Below are 17,872 nucleotides of genomic sequence, written 5' to 3' on the forward strand. Positions count from 1 at the left end.
CCCAGTGTAATTGGACAGTAAAATTAAAAGATGTGATTATGTTCTTTGTTTTTTATTTTGAAGCTCATGTCAAACTTAATATTGTTCTTCTTACCAAATCTTCAAAATAAAGCTGAAATTAAAAACTTGGATTGTTGTAAACCTGTTGTGATTACACTGACTGCACAGTTAAATGGTGATTCAAAAAAGAAAAAAAGACATCTGCATCGGAGCATTGCTCTTTGATTTATAGTACAAAGGAACTCCATTATTTCATTTCCATAACAAAGAACAGCAAATCGATTGTGTTTTTTATGACAACACAGCACTGGTTCTGAGAAAAAGCACCGGTGTCTTATCACTGCTGCGACAGTGAACAAACAGGTATTGCTCAGAACACACAAACGTCACTGTTGCTCCTTTAACCTGTCTATTGTTTAAATGACAGAGCCGCAATTTAAGATGTTTCATATTACTCTGTACAGATTGAGAAGAAAGAAAAGTCACAATTTTCTTCCCGATTATTCCCACTTTATTTGAACAGACTGTAAAAATCTTAACTTCTCAAATGAACACTGGATTCTTCTGACCACCATGGAAAACTCCGGACATCAGACTGGATGTTTAGACACTTGCTTCCTCTGATCCCAGATGAGACATTTCATTATAACAAAATAAAAAAAGAAAATCATCCACAAAAAAAAAAATCTCTTTGATGCAACTTTCTTCCCCAAAAACAAAAAGTATAAAAAAGTACTCTTTTTTTCCTTTCTCACTCATCTGCAGACCACAGGGGAAGGTGTTCAGTGCTGTGCGCTAAAAGGCTCTCATTCACTGCCATCTGATCGTTTATGTTCTTGAAAGACCTCGGTTATCCAGATCTTTCACCTGCAATGTGAAACATGGGGTGAAGTTAGAAACAAGTCCAGAGGTCTCTTTCACGGCAGAATATTTTTACAGATCCCAGCACGAGTTTGTGTCAGGTTTAAAATAATGTCACGGCAGTTTCATGCAGCTGTGCTATGACCACCCCGCCCACGTTTAGCAGGTTCTATAGTAATGGAAAACAACGTGACTGATACCAAACCGAGTAGAGCTAAGTCATGCTAAAACTGTATGAAGGAAAAGCACCAAAAGCCTCAGGTTAGCCTGAATTTGTGATCTCAAAACACAAAACTCTAAGTCTACCTTGATATCCTGTAAAAAAAAAATATTTAAAAATTATTTCTATTATTCGAATTTCCTTCCATGTGTCATGTATTTCCTGAATCAAACACATTTGCCCAATAACAATAGGTTTTACCTTGTATATCCTGACCAGCCAGTGCTCTGTTGTGTAGGCCTCCTCCAACACATCCAGCTCAAAGTCTTTGTTCCCAATCTCAGCATTTCTCACTCTATCATAACCAGGTGGGCGCTCTGCAGAGAATAGAAGTCGGAATTACAACACAGAATTGAGACCCACTTTAACAAAGGTCCAGTGAATAACATTTAGGCTACCCCTAACTATGTCTGTATAAATGTATAATTATTAAAGAATTAAAATACAAATAGTTTTAGTAACCCTAAAAATAAGACATTTAACACCATGTTCATAAAGCTATCTGAACAGACAAACCATGTGTATTGAAGCAGGCACTTAAAACAGAAACAGGTATGTTGAAGGCTACTGTGGTTCCCTGGACTATATATTTCCCTGATTGGTAAAGGACTGCACACCACACCTTTGGAAGTCACCAATTCTTACACATTGGCCGTTAAATTACTTAAGTGTGGACACAACAAAATAAAAATGTCCACATTACTCATTATTTCATATTTTTTCAGATGACAGTGCCGTCAGCTTAGAAGCCAAGAGCTCAGGTGATCTAAGGAAAAAAACCCTGGTTACTGTTACTTACTGGCCTCTGTGTAGACCTGGCCGAAGCGGTAGTAGCACATCTTGTACATGAGGCAGTTGAGCAGCACAGGTGAGCCTTCACGATCCACTCTGAACTCCCCAGTGGGAGTGTAGTAGTCGTGCTCCTTGATGTGTTTGCCTGTGTCTGTGCTCCCTCCAATCCGAACCATCCACAAAAACTTATTGATGTCTGTGATGAACAGAGATGAATTAACATGGGCGCCTGTAACAAAAACCTCACTCACATTGCACTTTTTTAAGAATTATAAGATCATAACAGTTTGATCAACTTGCTTCATCCAAAAGGAACCAAATAATTTGTAATACACATTAATACACAGTACGGTATCTCAACACAGTGGCTGAAATAATAGGCTGCACTAGGCTTGGGCCAATAGTAGACATTATTGTGTATCACAATATTTGCCGTTATTTGTTAAATATCGTATATCGAACAGCTGCTACGCATTTTATTTTGAAAGAAAATCCATGGAGAACTGGAACACTTCATGCATCACATAGAGACAAGGCGGACTTAAGGATTATAGTGTAAAAACTATTTTTGAGTATTTAAATAAGGCCATATGTTGCCTTTAGTGTCTATAACCCAGCATAGCCTGCTCAACTCGACTCATCTTGGGAGGAAACTGACATCAGCACGGCCATCAGTCATCACCAGCCAACAATTATGAGAGCATTGGTAAATGAATGCTCCACTGCCGTGATCTGCTCCTTGTCAATGATATGAAAAACCAAGTGCCCAGCAGTAAATATTTCACCATGACGGGCATCTGTGGCATGTTCAATAAAATAAGAGCGGACAGCGGAGTACTTCTCACTCACAACAGATTCATGACCCTGTGATGACATTTTTCAAACAAGTGCTATGGTAAGTGATAATGGTAACAGATACCCGGTTTTAATATTATGGCTGATCAATAAAGTTTAAGTATCTAAAAGGCAGACTGTGAGTGTTTCACCAACTCTCTGACCTAATAACACTTGGTACTTACCATCTGAGGAATAACCCGTCAGACCTCCGAAGATGACCAGGACATAACTGACGTCCAGCTCCCTCATGATCTCATAGGCCCTCTCTTCTGTGGACGCCATGGCCTAAACAGCAAACAGTCGGTCAACACTGCAGGTAGCACTTTAGAAATGCAAGTACCTTGAATGTTGCGCAGATCACCTGTCCAACTCTGGAGATGTGAGTGTTGTTCCATGTGTTGTTGTCTACTAGAATGGTTCGATTGGCCATGGCAGTTATCTGATACCCATAATCCCACCATGACATGACTTTGGCATCCTGGGAACACAAAATCAGACTCAAGTAACTAAATGGAACCAAACCCTAACCTACTAGCCATTACTTTTTCTAAATCACTACACAATTTAGTCCTTCGTTTCTGTGGCCATGACCGACCTCAGGAGTGTTGTGGCGGAGCCAGTAGTAAGCCTCTCTGAAGTCATCGAAGATGATGCGGCTGCCGTCACCGCCACGGGCAGACAGGACAATTGAGGGAGAGGAGTAGGCCTCGCTGGTCACCCAGGTAGAGTGGAAGGTGTATGTGATGAGGAAAAAGGCCATGACCAGAATCATCCCACTGGCAACCTGGACAGTACACAACACAATCATGTCAATCAGGTTGTAAAAGTTAGGGAATGCTACACGTCTGTCTCTTACAATGCAGAGGTAAAAGAAAAAGAGGACCAAATTAAAAATTAGTCTAAATATTTTGGATATTGTACAAGATCCAAATTACACAATACAGAAAGGAAATTCCTGTAAGACAACACATGACATTATTATAATGAGCAGCACAGTATGCAGGTCAGATAGCTTTAAGTACACTGGCAATTTTCTTTCCATTCAGACTGGTTGAAAATAAGTTTTTTTTTCCATAGTATTGCAAAGGGTTTATTTGCAAAGACTTCACTTACTGATGGCTATAAAGACTAATGCTTGTTTCGTCAATTTAGATATTATATATCTAAAAACAGATTATAATATTGGTTGAAAATTGAAAAGTAGGAGAAATTATATATTTATAGTCTCAACAATATTTTAATAATCACCAAGGCAACATGGAGCAAACTTTTAACATCTAAGATGAATAAATGTATTATAATATAATTATTATCTCCTGAGAAAGTTTGGTTTGGCTACATAGTAACATGAACACTGTCAATGGGTGAATCTAATGATAGTATACATCTTATAAACAATCAGTAAGAACCCGCCTCTTTAACCTCTTACCTCATTCTTGATAGGGTAAGTGGAGTCCTGCTGTTTCTTGCTCTTCTTGTCTGGTCGGCTCACATCCAGATTCTTCATGTAGGTGGTTAGTACCTGGGACACACCGATGCCCGACAGGATGCACATGACAGGGGCCAGCACCAACATCAGACGCACCTGAGGAGGCAACAACCAGGATAAAAAAAGTCCTTCATGCATGTTTTTTCATTCACAATTCCATAAAAGACACAAATGTCTCCCTGAGCAGCGATTTCGAAGAGCGTTTCACATGTGCCACTTAATACATGCCACTTAAAACGTACCATGACAGCTGAGAAGTACATGCTGGTCACTCCATACATGATGATAAAGATTCTAGCGTCAGATAAGTTGTTAAAGCAGTAGTACAGGCCAACTGTAAGGGGGGAAAAAATGATGTGAATCAAAACCCAGCAAGTATACAATAATATAAATTTGTATATACTGTATATGTTGAGTGCATGCTTGCCTGGGAACATGAAGACGAGCAGCTGGAGGTCAAAGTAGTAGGAGGACCAGGTGGTGGGTTGATGCTCAGAGACAGAAGCAATAATGGGGATGTTGTTCTTGGCATAGGAGGGGTCCAGCAGGGAGTAGAAACGACCAGTCCAGGGAGAGATCTTACCTGAGGGACCAGAGTTTATGCCATCAGACACAGTCCAAATCAACATATAAAAAATTAAAATCAGTGTTTCAAAAAAATAAAAGGAGAAAGCAGGAACAGTTTTCCTTGTTTCTCCTCTCACCTGTCAGCATGAGAACAGTTCCAACAGACAGTAGGATGAAGCCCACCAGGGATATGACGCTCTTGAACAACACCTCAAACTGCTGGGCATTGAGTTTGCTGCGTAGGTAGTCCACAAAGGCATGAATCTGGCAGAGGCCAAACATACCGAAGGCTGCCATGTGCTCTGATGACTGCACTGGCTAGTGGACGAGAGAAGAAAAAGAGAGGTGAGCTGTCACGTGACAATGATTTTCCTTTTAATTTCTTTGTGCTTGATGATGTTTAATTCAGGAATTTGATCAGCAAGCCAAGGCACAAGAACCAGGGTAACTGGGAACGTACCTGGAAACCAACAAAAGAGATCTGCATGGAGAGGATGGTGCCCAGGCAATAGACTGTGCAGTAAGCTACATATATGCGGTGAGAGAATCGGCCGGTGAGCATCAGCACCAGGACATGGAGGGGGATAAGGTTGATCAGGAACACGTAGCCACCCCAAGAGGAAACCTACATATACACACACAAACACTTTGTCATTACCCTTACTAACTCTGCATATTAAATGAGTTAAAATTTTGGTGTCCTCACCATGTAGAAGTAGGCCAGAGCACACATGGATGACCAGTAGACTGAGCCTGTTTTCACAGCCTTGATCCACATGTAATACGTCAACAGCATGCAGAAGATGGCAATACCTAAGTAGGACAGCACCAACGGATTTGATTAAGAATCCTTGTCAGATATTTTCTATGAATAGCATAGTTATGCACACCATATATTTATGTGTACCTTCATTATCATATGAGCCTGCAACAGATCGAGAGATATAACCAGGAACCACAGCGATCATGGCAGCAGCCAAGAGCCCAGCACCTGCATCCTACAGAGACAAAACACTAATCAGAACAAGCTCATTTGGAAACAAACAAAATATAACATTCTCATTACAATGAGACTACACATAGGACTCTAAAGGGACATTTTTGACTGAGGTCAGATATCATCTGCATCAGGTTTTTTAAGCAAATCTGTGTAGCATTTGAGAGATGTGGTATCATGTACTGTATTAGGCAAGAAGAGCCTCATGAAAGACTAAGTTGCATTATGGGAATTTAAGGCTTCAAATAATTATGAGTCCAAACTACTCCTGAAAGCAAACCAACATTGGATCAAATTATATTATTTAATTATACAATATTACATTAGGGTTGGGTGGTACAGCTTAAAACTCATATTTCGGTGTAATATGAAACACCTTGCAATAATGGTATACAATGCAATATATTCTTGGGTATGTACATTGCACACTTCACAGAATTCTTTCTGGCCTTGCTCATGGACCTGGACATACAATTTGGGCATTTCCACTTCTCGGTAAGGCACCAAATACCTTTGCTTAAGAGTTTTTATCATGGCCAGAAAGATACTTCTCTTGTCTCAATTGTAAGGGTTGTGAACAAGAATACGGCGTAGATAAATGTTTGTCTTAATTTGAAGCACACAAGTATGCACACACATTAACTGGTGAAATTGCTTCCCTGGTTAAATAATCAATAGGGACAGCATTTTGGCATACAGGGCAGCATACAAATGCTTAATAAGCAAAATTAATGGCAACTTCAAATCAGACTTTATTCAATAACTATAACTCTGTTTAAAATATGAAACTACTACACTACACTAACTATATAATGAATACTACAATACTACACTGGTGTGGTGTGTTCTACTGTAGTGAGTATTGTCTCTGAATCACATCCACCTCATCCAACCTGTGGTGAAAACTAAGACGCTCATAGAAGAGAAATACTAGGACATGTTACATCATTCTGAGCATTATCATTTAATAGGTTGCATGTGCCGTGTGTGGCAAAAAGGGTCAGACAAATCAGCTGTTAGTGCATGTGTTTGTGTGTGTAAGAGAGCTGCAGGGACATAAATGAACGGAACAAAACGTTGTGTTTCTTAAACCGCATTGGAATAAAGAAGACAGAATCAATTTGTGACGTCAGTGTTGATTCTGCATGGGAAACCCTGAAAATGTTAGGTGTGTTCTCAGTCACCATGCACTTGTTTCCCTCAGTCATGAAAAAACCTTTTGATTTGGCAAAAGTTGAGGACGTCAACACACATAAAATCTCTACTGTGGCCAAATCTATACCTTTTGTAATGCATACCAATTATACCGCCCACCCCAAAATTATATTATATTGAATAATGTTGTACATAAAGGATTGTAAAGTGTGTTTTACCTTCAGCTCCTTGGTGAAGTGGTAGGTAACTATGGCAGTGAAGGAGGAGAACAAAGGAGCCAGGAAGACGCAAACGTTACGGATGTCAATGGTGATGTGAAAAAAATGTAGGACATGATACAGGACGGCAGATGTGATCATCAGTCCTGGTGAGGGAGAAAATACATATACATATGAGTGTGCAGACCTTAAAAGGCCCATTGAATAGTTTCAGCTGACCGGTGTATGACAACTTTTATACCAAATGTGGCACAAACATTACACAAGTTGATAAGGTGGCATATGTTAGTTTGTACTTGTCCATTGTAATTTCTTTAGATTCTTACCTGGATAGATGGTGCCACCAATGATCCTCCCCAGAGGATACCATGCCCTGTCATCAAACCAGTTGTGAAACTTATAAAATCCTTCTTCTGCCAAGAAGCGGGTGGTACGGTAGTTGAAGTACCTGGAGATGCGATAAAGGGTAAAATTAAAACATGACTTTGTCGATGGAAATCATCCAATATTACTGTCGGTAATCAAGACACCTGCAACACTTACGGATCAAACTCATGGATGACACTTTCAAACCTCAAGACAGAAAACAGTCTGGTGGAGAATGCTGGAAAAAAATGAAAAACACACAGTTGATCTACTGTTACATTTACTCTTAACAACCACTTAGGATATACAGGTGTGTATCACATGCAGAGGACTTACAGAGGACAGCAGCCATGGACAGGATGAGCAGCTTCAGCAGCGTGTCCTGTTTCTCATAGGACAGGCGCAAAAAGCCCAGCTTGGTCATTTTGGTAAGGTTAGGGACAGCTCACCGTACTACCTGAAAAGAGGGTGAGAAAAAAAACAAAGCTTAATCTGTGCAGCCCAACGCACTCCATGATATGCTTATTTTCCCTTTAAACACACTTTTAAAAACTCTTTATTTTACCCACAACTACTTTAAACAACTATGTTGTATTTTGTAATAAATATAAGCTGGATAATTTGGATCATTTGCTCAATGTAACAAAAAAATTATTCTAAGTGAATACTGATCAACTTCTTATGGACCAAACAAGTACTTGATTAATCTAGAAAATAATCGTCAGATTAATCGATTATGAACAGTTGCAGTCCTGTTACAAGGACCATTAAGTAGAATGCAACAGTTATTTTTTTGTGCAACAAAAGGGCACTTTTGCATTTCTTAAATATATTGTACCCTTTTCAACATGGTGAATTTTCAGGAGACAAATTAAAGTCTTTCAGCTCTCAAGAGTCAACTTCCACGTCCAGCCCAACCAGATAAGGCCACGCACTACGAAGTGGCGTCAGGAACCAGGAAGCTCCTACTCCAGAAAGCTCCTGCATGGACCTGAGCCAGTCCACTTCAGATTCAACCATTAAAAACAGTTTTGCTCATTGAAAATAAAAGCACTAAGCTCGACACAGGCCACCTAAACTAATTTGAATGCAGCGCCTTTAAAGAGCGAACACTGACACTATTGGCAGCTTTGGTGTCTTCCCAAGACCACAGAGCCAGAAAACAGCAGCTAGTTTACGTTAGCTATATATAAATTGACAAACCAGTGTTTACATAAACACGTAGTTCTAAAGATCCAACAGCAGCATCTTGCAGCTCGTCAGCATCAGGCCGGTTTGTGGTGATGCTGCTTCCATCCAGCTAGAAGTGTGTCAGTAGCTAGTGAGGCTAACCTGCTAGCTGCTGTATAATGAACACCCTCGTCCCCGGCGTATTATGTAAATACCGATTGCAATTCAACACTTGGCAGCAGGACAACATCTCAACATACAAAAACCTCTTGTTTTTGTGCACGAACACACGTTTAAATCTTAATGTTCGTTAAGACTCACCCGCTCCGCTCCTGTTAGTCATACACTTTTCACACACAACCTTCACCGTCAGCTAGTCCCGCCCCTGCCGGGCCAGCGCGCGCGTTTATTGGTCTAGCTTCAGTCAACAGCAAAGCGACACACAGCTGATTGGTTGCTTGGCTGCTCCTCAAATGTGGTCCCCTAACTTGCTGCTGTAGTGTAGTGACGTGTCCTTAGTGAGGAAGGAAAGTGTGTCGCCCCCTGTAGGTTGATAACTCTTACTCCCAAGAAAAGTGCTCAAGACGCCAATTTCTGGATGCTACGCAGCGCCACCAGCTGGGGAGTTTCTGTTAGCATGTTAAGTTTGCTGCTTCTTGAAGTGCTTCTACAGTCGTTCCTCATTATCACAGAAATGAAGAAATAAAGAAAAAACGAATGCATTAAAGATGTAGTGTGTACCTTCTGCCAAAATCATTGAATCACTAGCAACTGGACTGGAAAGACACTGTGTTAATGTAATTAAATAGTTGCAAATCCCTGAACACGGCCAAAAGTCAAGTCTTGATTACTGATCAACTTTATTGAAATTAGACGCACAACTTTTACAAAACCTCACTCACAAATATCAGTCTGCACAAACACTGTGTCCCTCACACAATAATTGCACACCATTTCAAACTCAAGATCCCTCCCCTCTGATGAGTGAGTGAGTAAAAACGTGTTAAGTGGGCTGACAAATAGTGGAGGGTTTCTGCTTCATTCAGAATGTATTTGATGTTTGTGTTAACTTATTGACTACACATCTTAGCATTGTAATTGTTGAAGTGAACATAACAAAACATAAATATTGCAGTTTGGCAGTGTTATCTCACCTATCACTTTCTAAAACACTGTTGCAGCCTTTACTTTGCTGGTGTCACCTTGTCATTTATAAAATGTGCATCTCCTCAGACAGTGGAGTTACATCTGAATTTGGGATGAGGCACCAGACAAACTTTCCATTAACACACAACGGGTGGAACATTTGATTTCTAATACTAAGTCCGTATGATAGCAGCTCCTACATTTTAAAATAAAATACCCCCACCCCCATAACCGTTTAAGGTCATTCCTGGAACTGCTGGGGCACCATCATTTAAGAGAGACACCCATGAGGACACATGAGGAGGGGATGTGACGTGTCATGTATTATGGGTAAAACAAGAGTGTGCATTGCTTTAGAAAGCAAAGGAAGCACATCAAAAGTAAATGTAAAAAAATCCTTTAGTCACAAGTTTGTCGAGACAGAATAAACCTCTATCTTGTGCTGTGATTTACTAAAGGAGATCCACTCAAATGGCACAATATCCAAAAAATAAAGAAAGAAAACCCACAGGACAAAAAGTCTATAGTGGAGTATATAATGTGTTTTTTGAGTGTGAGGCACAGGGCAGTCAATTTTTACAAATGAATGACCAGAGGGCCATAGATCAGATAAAAACACAGAGACCCTTCGTCCTAAGCTACATCGTCGTCTTCATTAAGCGGAATCCTTCTGGAAGAATCGCTTCCTCTTTTTTTCCCATGTTGAGTGAAGCTACTCCTCATCTCCTTGGACGTAGATCCATTACTGGGTGGGCATGAGTCTCTGGCGGGAGGGAGATGTGTGGGGGGAGGACAGCCTCTCTGAGGAGGCAGATGACGACAGGGAGGACTGCAGGTGGACCGTTTTATGGAAAAGCTTGTTGCTGATCAGCACGACCAGGGAGAAGAGACGCAGCTGGAAGTGGCTGAAGGAGTGAAAATGTGGTCAGTGACTCATGCACTAAAATGACTGATAACATAAAATATGTATTTTTTTGTTGTACTTACTATAGCTTAGTTGGTGTCTTAGCCTCATTAGCACTAATGATGAATAGAGGAAAGAGGATGGAGAACAAGCAGCCACTACACAAAAACAGAAGATAAAGAGGAGACATACATTAAAGGTAGTAAGGGAAAAGTTAACCACAACAAAAAGTAGCTGTTCCTCTTGTTAAAAGATAAAGATGTCTTTATCTCTATTCAGACACTTGTAGACCAGAAAATACTACGTATTTTTATATTTATATGGACTTTAATATGGAGTTGAAACACTCATCTGGAAAGAGATCATTTTATTTTTAAGAAAACTGTTACCAAATGGAAAGATAGTAGTTTGGCTGTAGCCAAACAGTCTATTTCAGGTCTGAATAGTGCTGCAACTGATGTTCCTTATGATATTAAATAACCGGACAGTGAAATATGTATTAGATGAGTGGAGAATATAACAATGTTACCTGATGAAGTATGAGGAGGGCAGAGCAGTGAGCAGAGCCATTGGTAAACCAAAACCGAAGTAATAGGGCCAGTTCCTCTCAATGTTAGACAGCCGTTGGTGCATCTCAATGCCTTTAAAAAACAAACAGACACTCTTTGTTGGCCTTGTCCATTCAATGCAGATCATTTATTTTGGGTTATATAAGTATAATGCCAGTGTCTCACCATGGTTGAACCAGCGATACTCAAAGCAGTAGAGGGAGTAGAGCAGAGACATGTGCAGGAGACTAACCATCTGTCCAATGGCATCAATGGGAAAGAGGCTCACAATCATACCCTGGAAGACGACAAGAAAACACAAGACAATTGTTATTTATTATTTTATTCACACTACTGAGAGGGTAGTTTGTTTTATTTCATTTCATTTGCTAGGACATTGAGAGTCTTTTTTGTATAAGAAATAATGTTGATAAAGTTGTAGCTTCAGAACAAATAATGGCGATCTTCTGGTCTCGTATGAATGTACCTGAATGAGGAAGAGTGCCTGGAGGAGGAGGTTAAACAGCATGTCCGCAATGATCTTACTGACACTGGGGAATGGCTGAGCTTTACAGCCAGACACTTCAAATGCTAGGTCGGCAATGTCCTGCAACACAGCAAATAAAATAAAATTAACACATGGCAAAATTGTATTTTGCTTGACATTATAAGAGATGACAGGAGAAAGCAAAAACTTGTGTTGTGAGACCGCCAGTAGAGATCAGAAAAATTAGGACAATTACTTTTGTAATTAATTAAAACTCATCAGCATAGCAGAACAGGGCCTAACCTGGAACCAGATGGCGTTGACTATCTTGCTGAGGACAAACAAAGGGAGAACCCAGAGAGCACTGAAGACGGAGGTGAGGATGAACTCTAACCAGGACCACACACTGCCATGGAGGGAGGGGTCACCTGGACAAAATAAAAATCAGCTGATTTTTCTGAATGCTTCCTACTACCAGAGAGAAAGAGAGAATCCATCTAAGGTTCAAGAGCATTAAAACATACCGATGATCTTTGCTGTGAGAGTCTGCAGCAATGGGATAAACACTCGGTAGAAGAGAAACAGACTGAGCTGGAAAGCAGAAAAAAATGCTGTTGTTACTTGTCACCTCGTAGAGGTATAAAATAATAACCAGCAACATTTTTTTGAAAGATAACAAATACATTGATGTGAGATAACTTCATCAAGCATTACTCAAATGCTGTGTTTCAATCACTTATAGTAAATGTTTAATGGAAGGCCCCATCCATGGTACAGTTCAGTTTGGAACACTAAAGCCCTGGGTCAGGCTTGAGTTTTGATGACATCGAATGCAACACAACAGAGGACATCTGGCTGTTGTATAGACTGTGTGCGTTTGCCTTGACTTCCATGGGATATTTACACTGTACACTACTATTTCACTCTGGGACCGTAAGGTAAAAAAATATGTACCATACTGTACCAAACTGAACCGTTCCACTCGGTGGAAACACGGCTAAAGGGCACTGTCAATACTGCGCTTCCTCATACAAAGAAGTGTTTTGTTTTGAGAGGATCGCTAGAATTCAGGTTTACATTTCTATGCAGCATATGCAGTTGTTTCTAAAGCAGAAATAGTAACATTTCCAAACATAGGATGTGTATTTGTGTCTCCTAAGCAAAACAGCCAATAGGAACATCTTCTAGCTTTGAGCTAAAGGTGAAATTTCTCCAGCAAATTTCTACAAGGCAGTACACGGAGCCTAGAGGTTCTGCAGGAGTCTCTCTCGGATCAATTGATTTACATTATGCTGAAAGGTTATTGATCAGTAACACCAAAAATAGTCTGCCTACCCCAGATTTAAGGCTGCACATGTACAATAGCTAGTACAGTGGTAAATCATTTCATATATTGATATTCACAAGAGGGGCATATTCCAACATGTGGCATGAAATTTAGCACACAGCTATATAGTTTTATATACTGTGAGAAGATAGATAAGGCTTTGCTTTAAAATTAGGTTTAATAACTTACCCAGAACACTCCTCCATTCCAGGCACAGCACTGAACAATCCTGCTGGCTACTTTAGGTTCACTGAAGGAGAAAAAAGATAATAACCATCACTGTAGATTACTAAAAGAAAAGTGTGGTTTCACTTCAGTTTTACCACATATATATATCTGCCCACACTCAAGCTATTTCCCATTGTGAATGTGATTAGTTGTATCAGCTACCAATTACGGTCTTTCAAATGTTCATGTCCTCGCACCAACTGATGACTACAACAATGTATTGTATTTTCCAAATGTATACAGTTTTCATCATCATATAATCTTCTGAAGTGATGCAAATTTGGTTAGTCAGAAACAAAATATCCATCATGTACCAATCAATACACAGATACAAACATGAGAGTTTCTGGGGCAGAAAATTCTACCTGTGAGAATCGTACAAGGGCTAGAAAGCCTTCAATACTACACCACACACAGTGCTACATAATGTTTTACAATTCTTCAGTTTGCAACAAAAAAATCTCAGAATTGAGGAGCTGGAGCCCTGGGCCTTTAGAAGACGTTACTCTTAACTATATACGGTATGAACCATAAACATCACAACCAAAAAATACAGCTTTTTATTTTCAGGCCTACTTGTCTGGTTTGCGCTCCTCGCTCTGTGCTCTTCTCTGAGCCAGAGCTCCGCTTGCCCTTCTCCTCCGCTGCTCTTCCCTTTTCTGCTGGATGCGAGTATCCAGCTTAGAGATTGTTCCAATCCCCAATATGGAGTCCTTGATCCCCTACACAGCCCAGAGCAAGAGAGATCGGTGATCAGGAAGTTTCCAACTTATTGAGATTAAAATGTAAAATGTCAAAGCTAGCGCTTGCTGAGCAAAGCAATTAGAAAGCTTTGTGTCCTATCACAATCAATGTTCCAGGTCAACATTGCTATTTCTTATAAATATCAGTTTGTGGACAATCATTTCTTAAGTTGAAAACCTCAAGCAAATGTGCACAAATGTTCTGAGATTTTGTTCATAAACAGTAATGTAACTGGGAATATTTCATGGCAGGTTTTACACAATGCAAAGCAAACGTTATTTAGCAGAATGCCCTGCCAGATTGTCCAGTTCTCTCCATGCAACTATCTACTATCCTTACCAGGTACACGAGAAATGCCTCTATTATGTAACAGATGGATAATGGAGGCTGAATTGTGAGAGAAAATTATGCTGAGATCCAATTGTGAATAATGGTAACCAGACCACTGACATTAAGTTGTTGTACACCAATGGTTTAATGGAAGGCCCCACAAGCTCTATTCTTTTATGCAAGTAGCTGAGAGAGAAGTTCTATTATTGGGGTCAAAAAGGAGATAAGTATTCCAAAGTCAAATGTTATCTCTGGACTTGTTTGGAGAACAGAAAGCTCACATACAAGCTGAGGCCACACAATGATAAGGTTTGAGATAATACATAGAAAATTTGATTGAGCCATCTTCATTTGTCCTTCACTAAAATGCACCAATAACTGTGCCACTCTGTCTGATAGTAATATTTGCCCTTATTCCACACACATACACTATGAAGAACTTTGAATTTGTAATTAACATTTAGATTTAGATTAGATTCTTATCCACCACTAAGTATGATCAGGGAGCCCTTGCTCAATAAGTGTAGACGCAACAACAAACACATACAGAGTCCTTATAATGACATAAATTATATCATTAACATCTAAGTGAGTGTGTGTTGAGTTGTGGACGTATGGCACCTGTTTTCTTGACTATAACACGTGTCAGTATATCTTGATTAAAATCTTTAATCTGCTTAGCTAAACAACAAACAAACCTGCTACACTTTCTACTTTATTAGGTGCACGTGTACAATACAATAAAACTGCTTTGCGATGAATTCTACAATAAGACTAATGTTATGAATGCAGAATATTCGGCGTTATACTGGAAGGTGGGCTCTTTATTTAATCATCACCATCATTAACATTCATGACGCTAAAAAATATTACAATTAGATGTTAAGTTGAGAGTGAGTGTCCACTCAATAAATCGATTATTATGAATTAATGGGTCAATGTTATTGTGTGTGGCTCTGCTGACCGTCGCAACATTGCGGAGGAAGGCCCTGACGCTGTCTGTCATCTCTGGACCAGCTGCAGATCCATCAACTGCAGAAGGAGGGGGGGGTGGTGATATTGTGGTCAGCTCTCATGGCAGGGAGGGGCTCACCCAGTAACCTGCAAAAACCCCAAATCCACACAGCCAACATTACAACAGAGCAGGCAGGTGGGACTTTATCTAGCAATTTGAAGTCTCACTCTGGTGTGGTGAGATACACAGTACCTCAATTCATATTCTGTAGTGAATTTTCTTACAATCTACAAAAACGAATGATTGTTGTCATTATCAATTTATCGGTTGATTATTTTCTCAATTAATCAATTGGATGTTTGGTCCATAAAACATTTGAAAATGTTGACCATTGCTTCTCAAAATATTCAATGTTTCTGGTTTCTTATGGATACAGCGGAGTGAAGCTGGAAAATTGGAGACCTTGTTTTTACTTTACAGAAAACAACAACTGATTAATCAACAATCAAAAAGGTTTGCAATTAATTTTGCAATAAATTCCTCAATTTGTTGTTCCACCCCTGACAGTATTGCACTTAACATTCCCACTTTCATATGTCAGTTTCACCCAGAAGTAGAATTGACCATATTCATCCAAAATAACCATCTCAGTTACATTTATTTTGTAGTGGTTCAGTTAAATCTTTGTGGGATTTGCATTTTACACAGTGTCCCAACTTCAATGGAATTGGAGTAAGTAGGTTAATTTCATGGCTCTGCTATTACTCATTTTGTGAATGGCAGGAAACATAGAAATACTACTATGTTAAGCCCAGAATTGCTCTTGAAACCACTTGTATTGTCTATCACAATAGATTGCTATAGATTGCCATTTCTCAAACGTGAGCCTGAATATGTAAAGTTTGAGAAGTGCAATGTGTATCACATGAAGAAAAACAGAACATACACTAGTTATTCAGCTTCATAAGCACTGAAAAGAGAAAATCTAACAGGACCTGGTGTGATTATTAGCAGTTATTAACTAACTGAGATAAGAGAAGAACTGATAAGGTGGTGTCTGCTTTATTATTGCAGCTATTGTGAGTTTGCTTACATGGTAATGTCACAAAACGGCAGCATCAAACCTGACTATATGCAGTCCAATAACCTTAAGCACGTTTCACAATGAGGCTGAAGTAAAAATGATTCTTCTGCCGGTGTTTCTTTGTGACACATTAGCAAAGCTGACTCAGTGGTTAGCTCAAAGGGGTGACCTGTGTTAGCTGCCTCTCCCTGGCCACACGTAGAAATAGTCAGGCCTTTGCAAATATGACGTGTGGACACCGTGAGCGTGGAGTTAGTCTGGTCATCATAGAGTCTCTGCTCTCACACGATTAGACTTTCGCTAGATTGTTCATGGCTGTGCTCGGATAGATTATCAGCTACTGTTGCTAGCTAACTGTTCTGTAACGTTCAGCAACACATTTCGTTGTTGTTCCAACATGACAACACTGAGCCAAGTGACAGAAGTCAGAGAAACGGCACACAACGAAACGCGGCGTCTTCCTTACCTCATACAACAGGATCTGGATATAATTAACTTGGTTATTTTTTCTCTTTCAGCCACTTTAATGTCAAAACAACAACAACACAACAGCCAACAGCCAGGGCCGTGGAAAACGTACTGCGCAAGCGCCAACTTCTTTGTCTCACCGGAAGTGTAGTCCTCATATTCTTAAAGAGATACTTCACTGTTTTTGTTTGAGGTGTTGGAGAAACAGCATGGAATACAGACATCCGCTCTCTCACAGAGAGACAGGGACTCGAGAAAACGGATTTTAGTCATTTTAAATTCAAGTGCGTAACCTTTATAGTTTAACAAATGTTTCTACACTCAAGCCATTGTCAAATGAGGTCTCACAATGCTAACTGAGTAACTCCATACACAACTCTCGCTGTTTCTCAGTGTAATGGTATGGCAAGTGGTTTTAAATTTACTACTACCAATATCTGCAGCATCATTCTTACTAGTCAAAACTACAGTTACAGGTATCTGCAATTCTGTTTTTACTCACTTTTACCTGTCATGTATTTGTCATTATAGATGTCATAACAAATGAATATCTCTAATTTCAGTTTTAATTTTTAATTTTTAATCTTTAATTTATCCTCAACTGAAGAGTTCACTGTCATTTTTAAATATCTTGAATTAAGTTTCAGATAGTCAGATAATGACATTATAGCTATCTATAATATCTACAACTACAATTCATACAAGTCACAGTGATTTGTATTATTACAAGACAGACAGAGGCAACAGCACCATTACACTAGTAAAGTTAATTATATTGCTTGAAATACTCAATCATTCAATAGTTTGATGGGATTATAATACTTGTTCCTGCCTGCGCCTGCAATACTGCTGTCCACACAAATACTCCATGAGTCAGGTCTGATAGAGTATAGAAACAAAATAAATGACAAAAAAACATTAAATGAAGCAAATTAAAATCAATTTGAGAAACGAAACTGAAAGCCAGTGAAGAAAAACA

The 17,872-nt window shown here is 39.5% G+C and overlaps 2 protein-coding genes across 2 annotated transcripts; both read right to left on the reverse strand.

Annotated features, from left to right (window-relative positions):
• Positions 1-206: 206 nt before the first annotated feature.
• On the reverse strand, positions 207-9,070 carry stt3a (STT3 oligosaccharyltransferase complex catalytic subunit A). The gene is made up of 18 exons (XM_044042222.1): positions 8,994-9,070; positions 7,839-7,959; positions 7,680-7,740; positions 7,463-7,584; positions 7,137-7,282; positions 5,674-5,764; positions 5,473-5,579; positions 5,227-5,391; positions 4,904-5,084; positions 4,627-4,782; positions 4,442-4,533; positions 4,140-4,295; positions 3,306-3,494; positions 3,072-3,188; positions 2,893-2,995; positions 1,881-2,069; positions 1,283-1,398; positions 207-867 (listed from the first exon to the last, which is right to left on the reverse strand). The coding sequence occupies exons 2-18, from the start codon at positions 7,924-7,926 to the stop codon at positions 829-831; spliced, it is 2,118 nt and encodes a 705-aa protein (XP_043898157.1). The 5' UTR covers positions 7,927-7,959; positions 8,994-9,070; the 3' UTR covers positions 207-828.
• Positions 9,071-9,513: 443 nt separating this feature from the next.
• ei24 (EI24 autophagy associated transmembrane protein) lies at positions 9,514-17,012 on the reverse strand. Its single transcript, XM_044043082.1, has 11 exons — positions 16,892-17,012; positions 15,351-15,487; positions 13,889-14,034; positions 13,274-13,334; positions 12,282-12,348; positions 12,061-12,185; positions 11,758-11,877; positions 11,457-11,568; positions 11,252-11,363; positions 10,806-10,880; positions 9,514-10,723 (listed from the first exon to the last, which is right to left on the reverse strand). Exons 2-11 carry the CDS (start codon positions 15,390-15,392, stop codon positions 10,561-10,563), a joined length of 1,023 nt encoding a protein of 340 aa, XP_043899017.1. The 5' UTR covers positions 15,393-15,487; positions 16,892-17,012; the 3' UTR covers positions 9,514-10,560.
• Positions 17,013-17,872: the final 860 nt, after the last annotated feature.

Source organism: Solea senegalensis, linkage group LG13 (genome assembly GCF_019176455.1).
Source record: "Solea senegalensis isolate Sse05_10M linkage group LG13, IFAPA_SoseM_1, whole genome shotgun sequence".
In the NCBI taxonomy this organism is placed as follows: domain Eukaryota; kingdom Metazoa; phylum Chordata; class Actinopteri; order Pleuronectiformes; family Soleidae; genus Solea; species Solea senegalensis.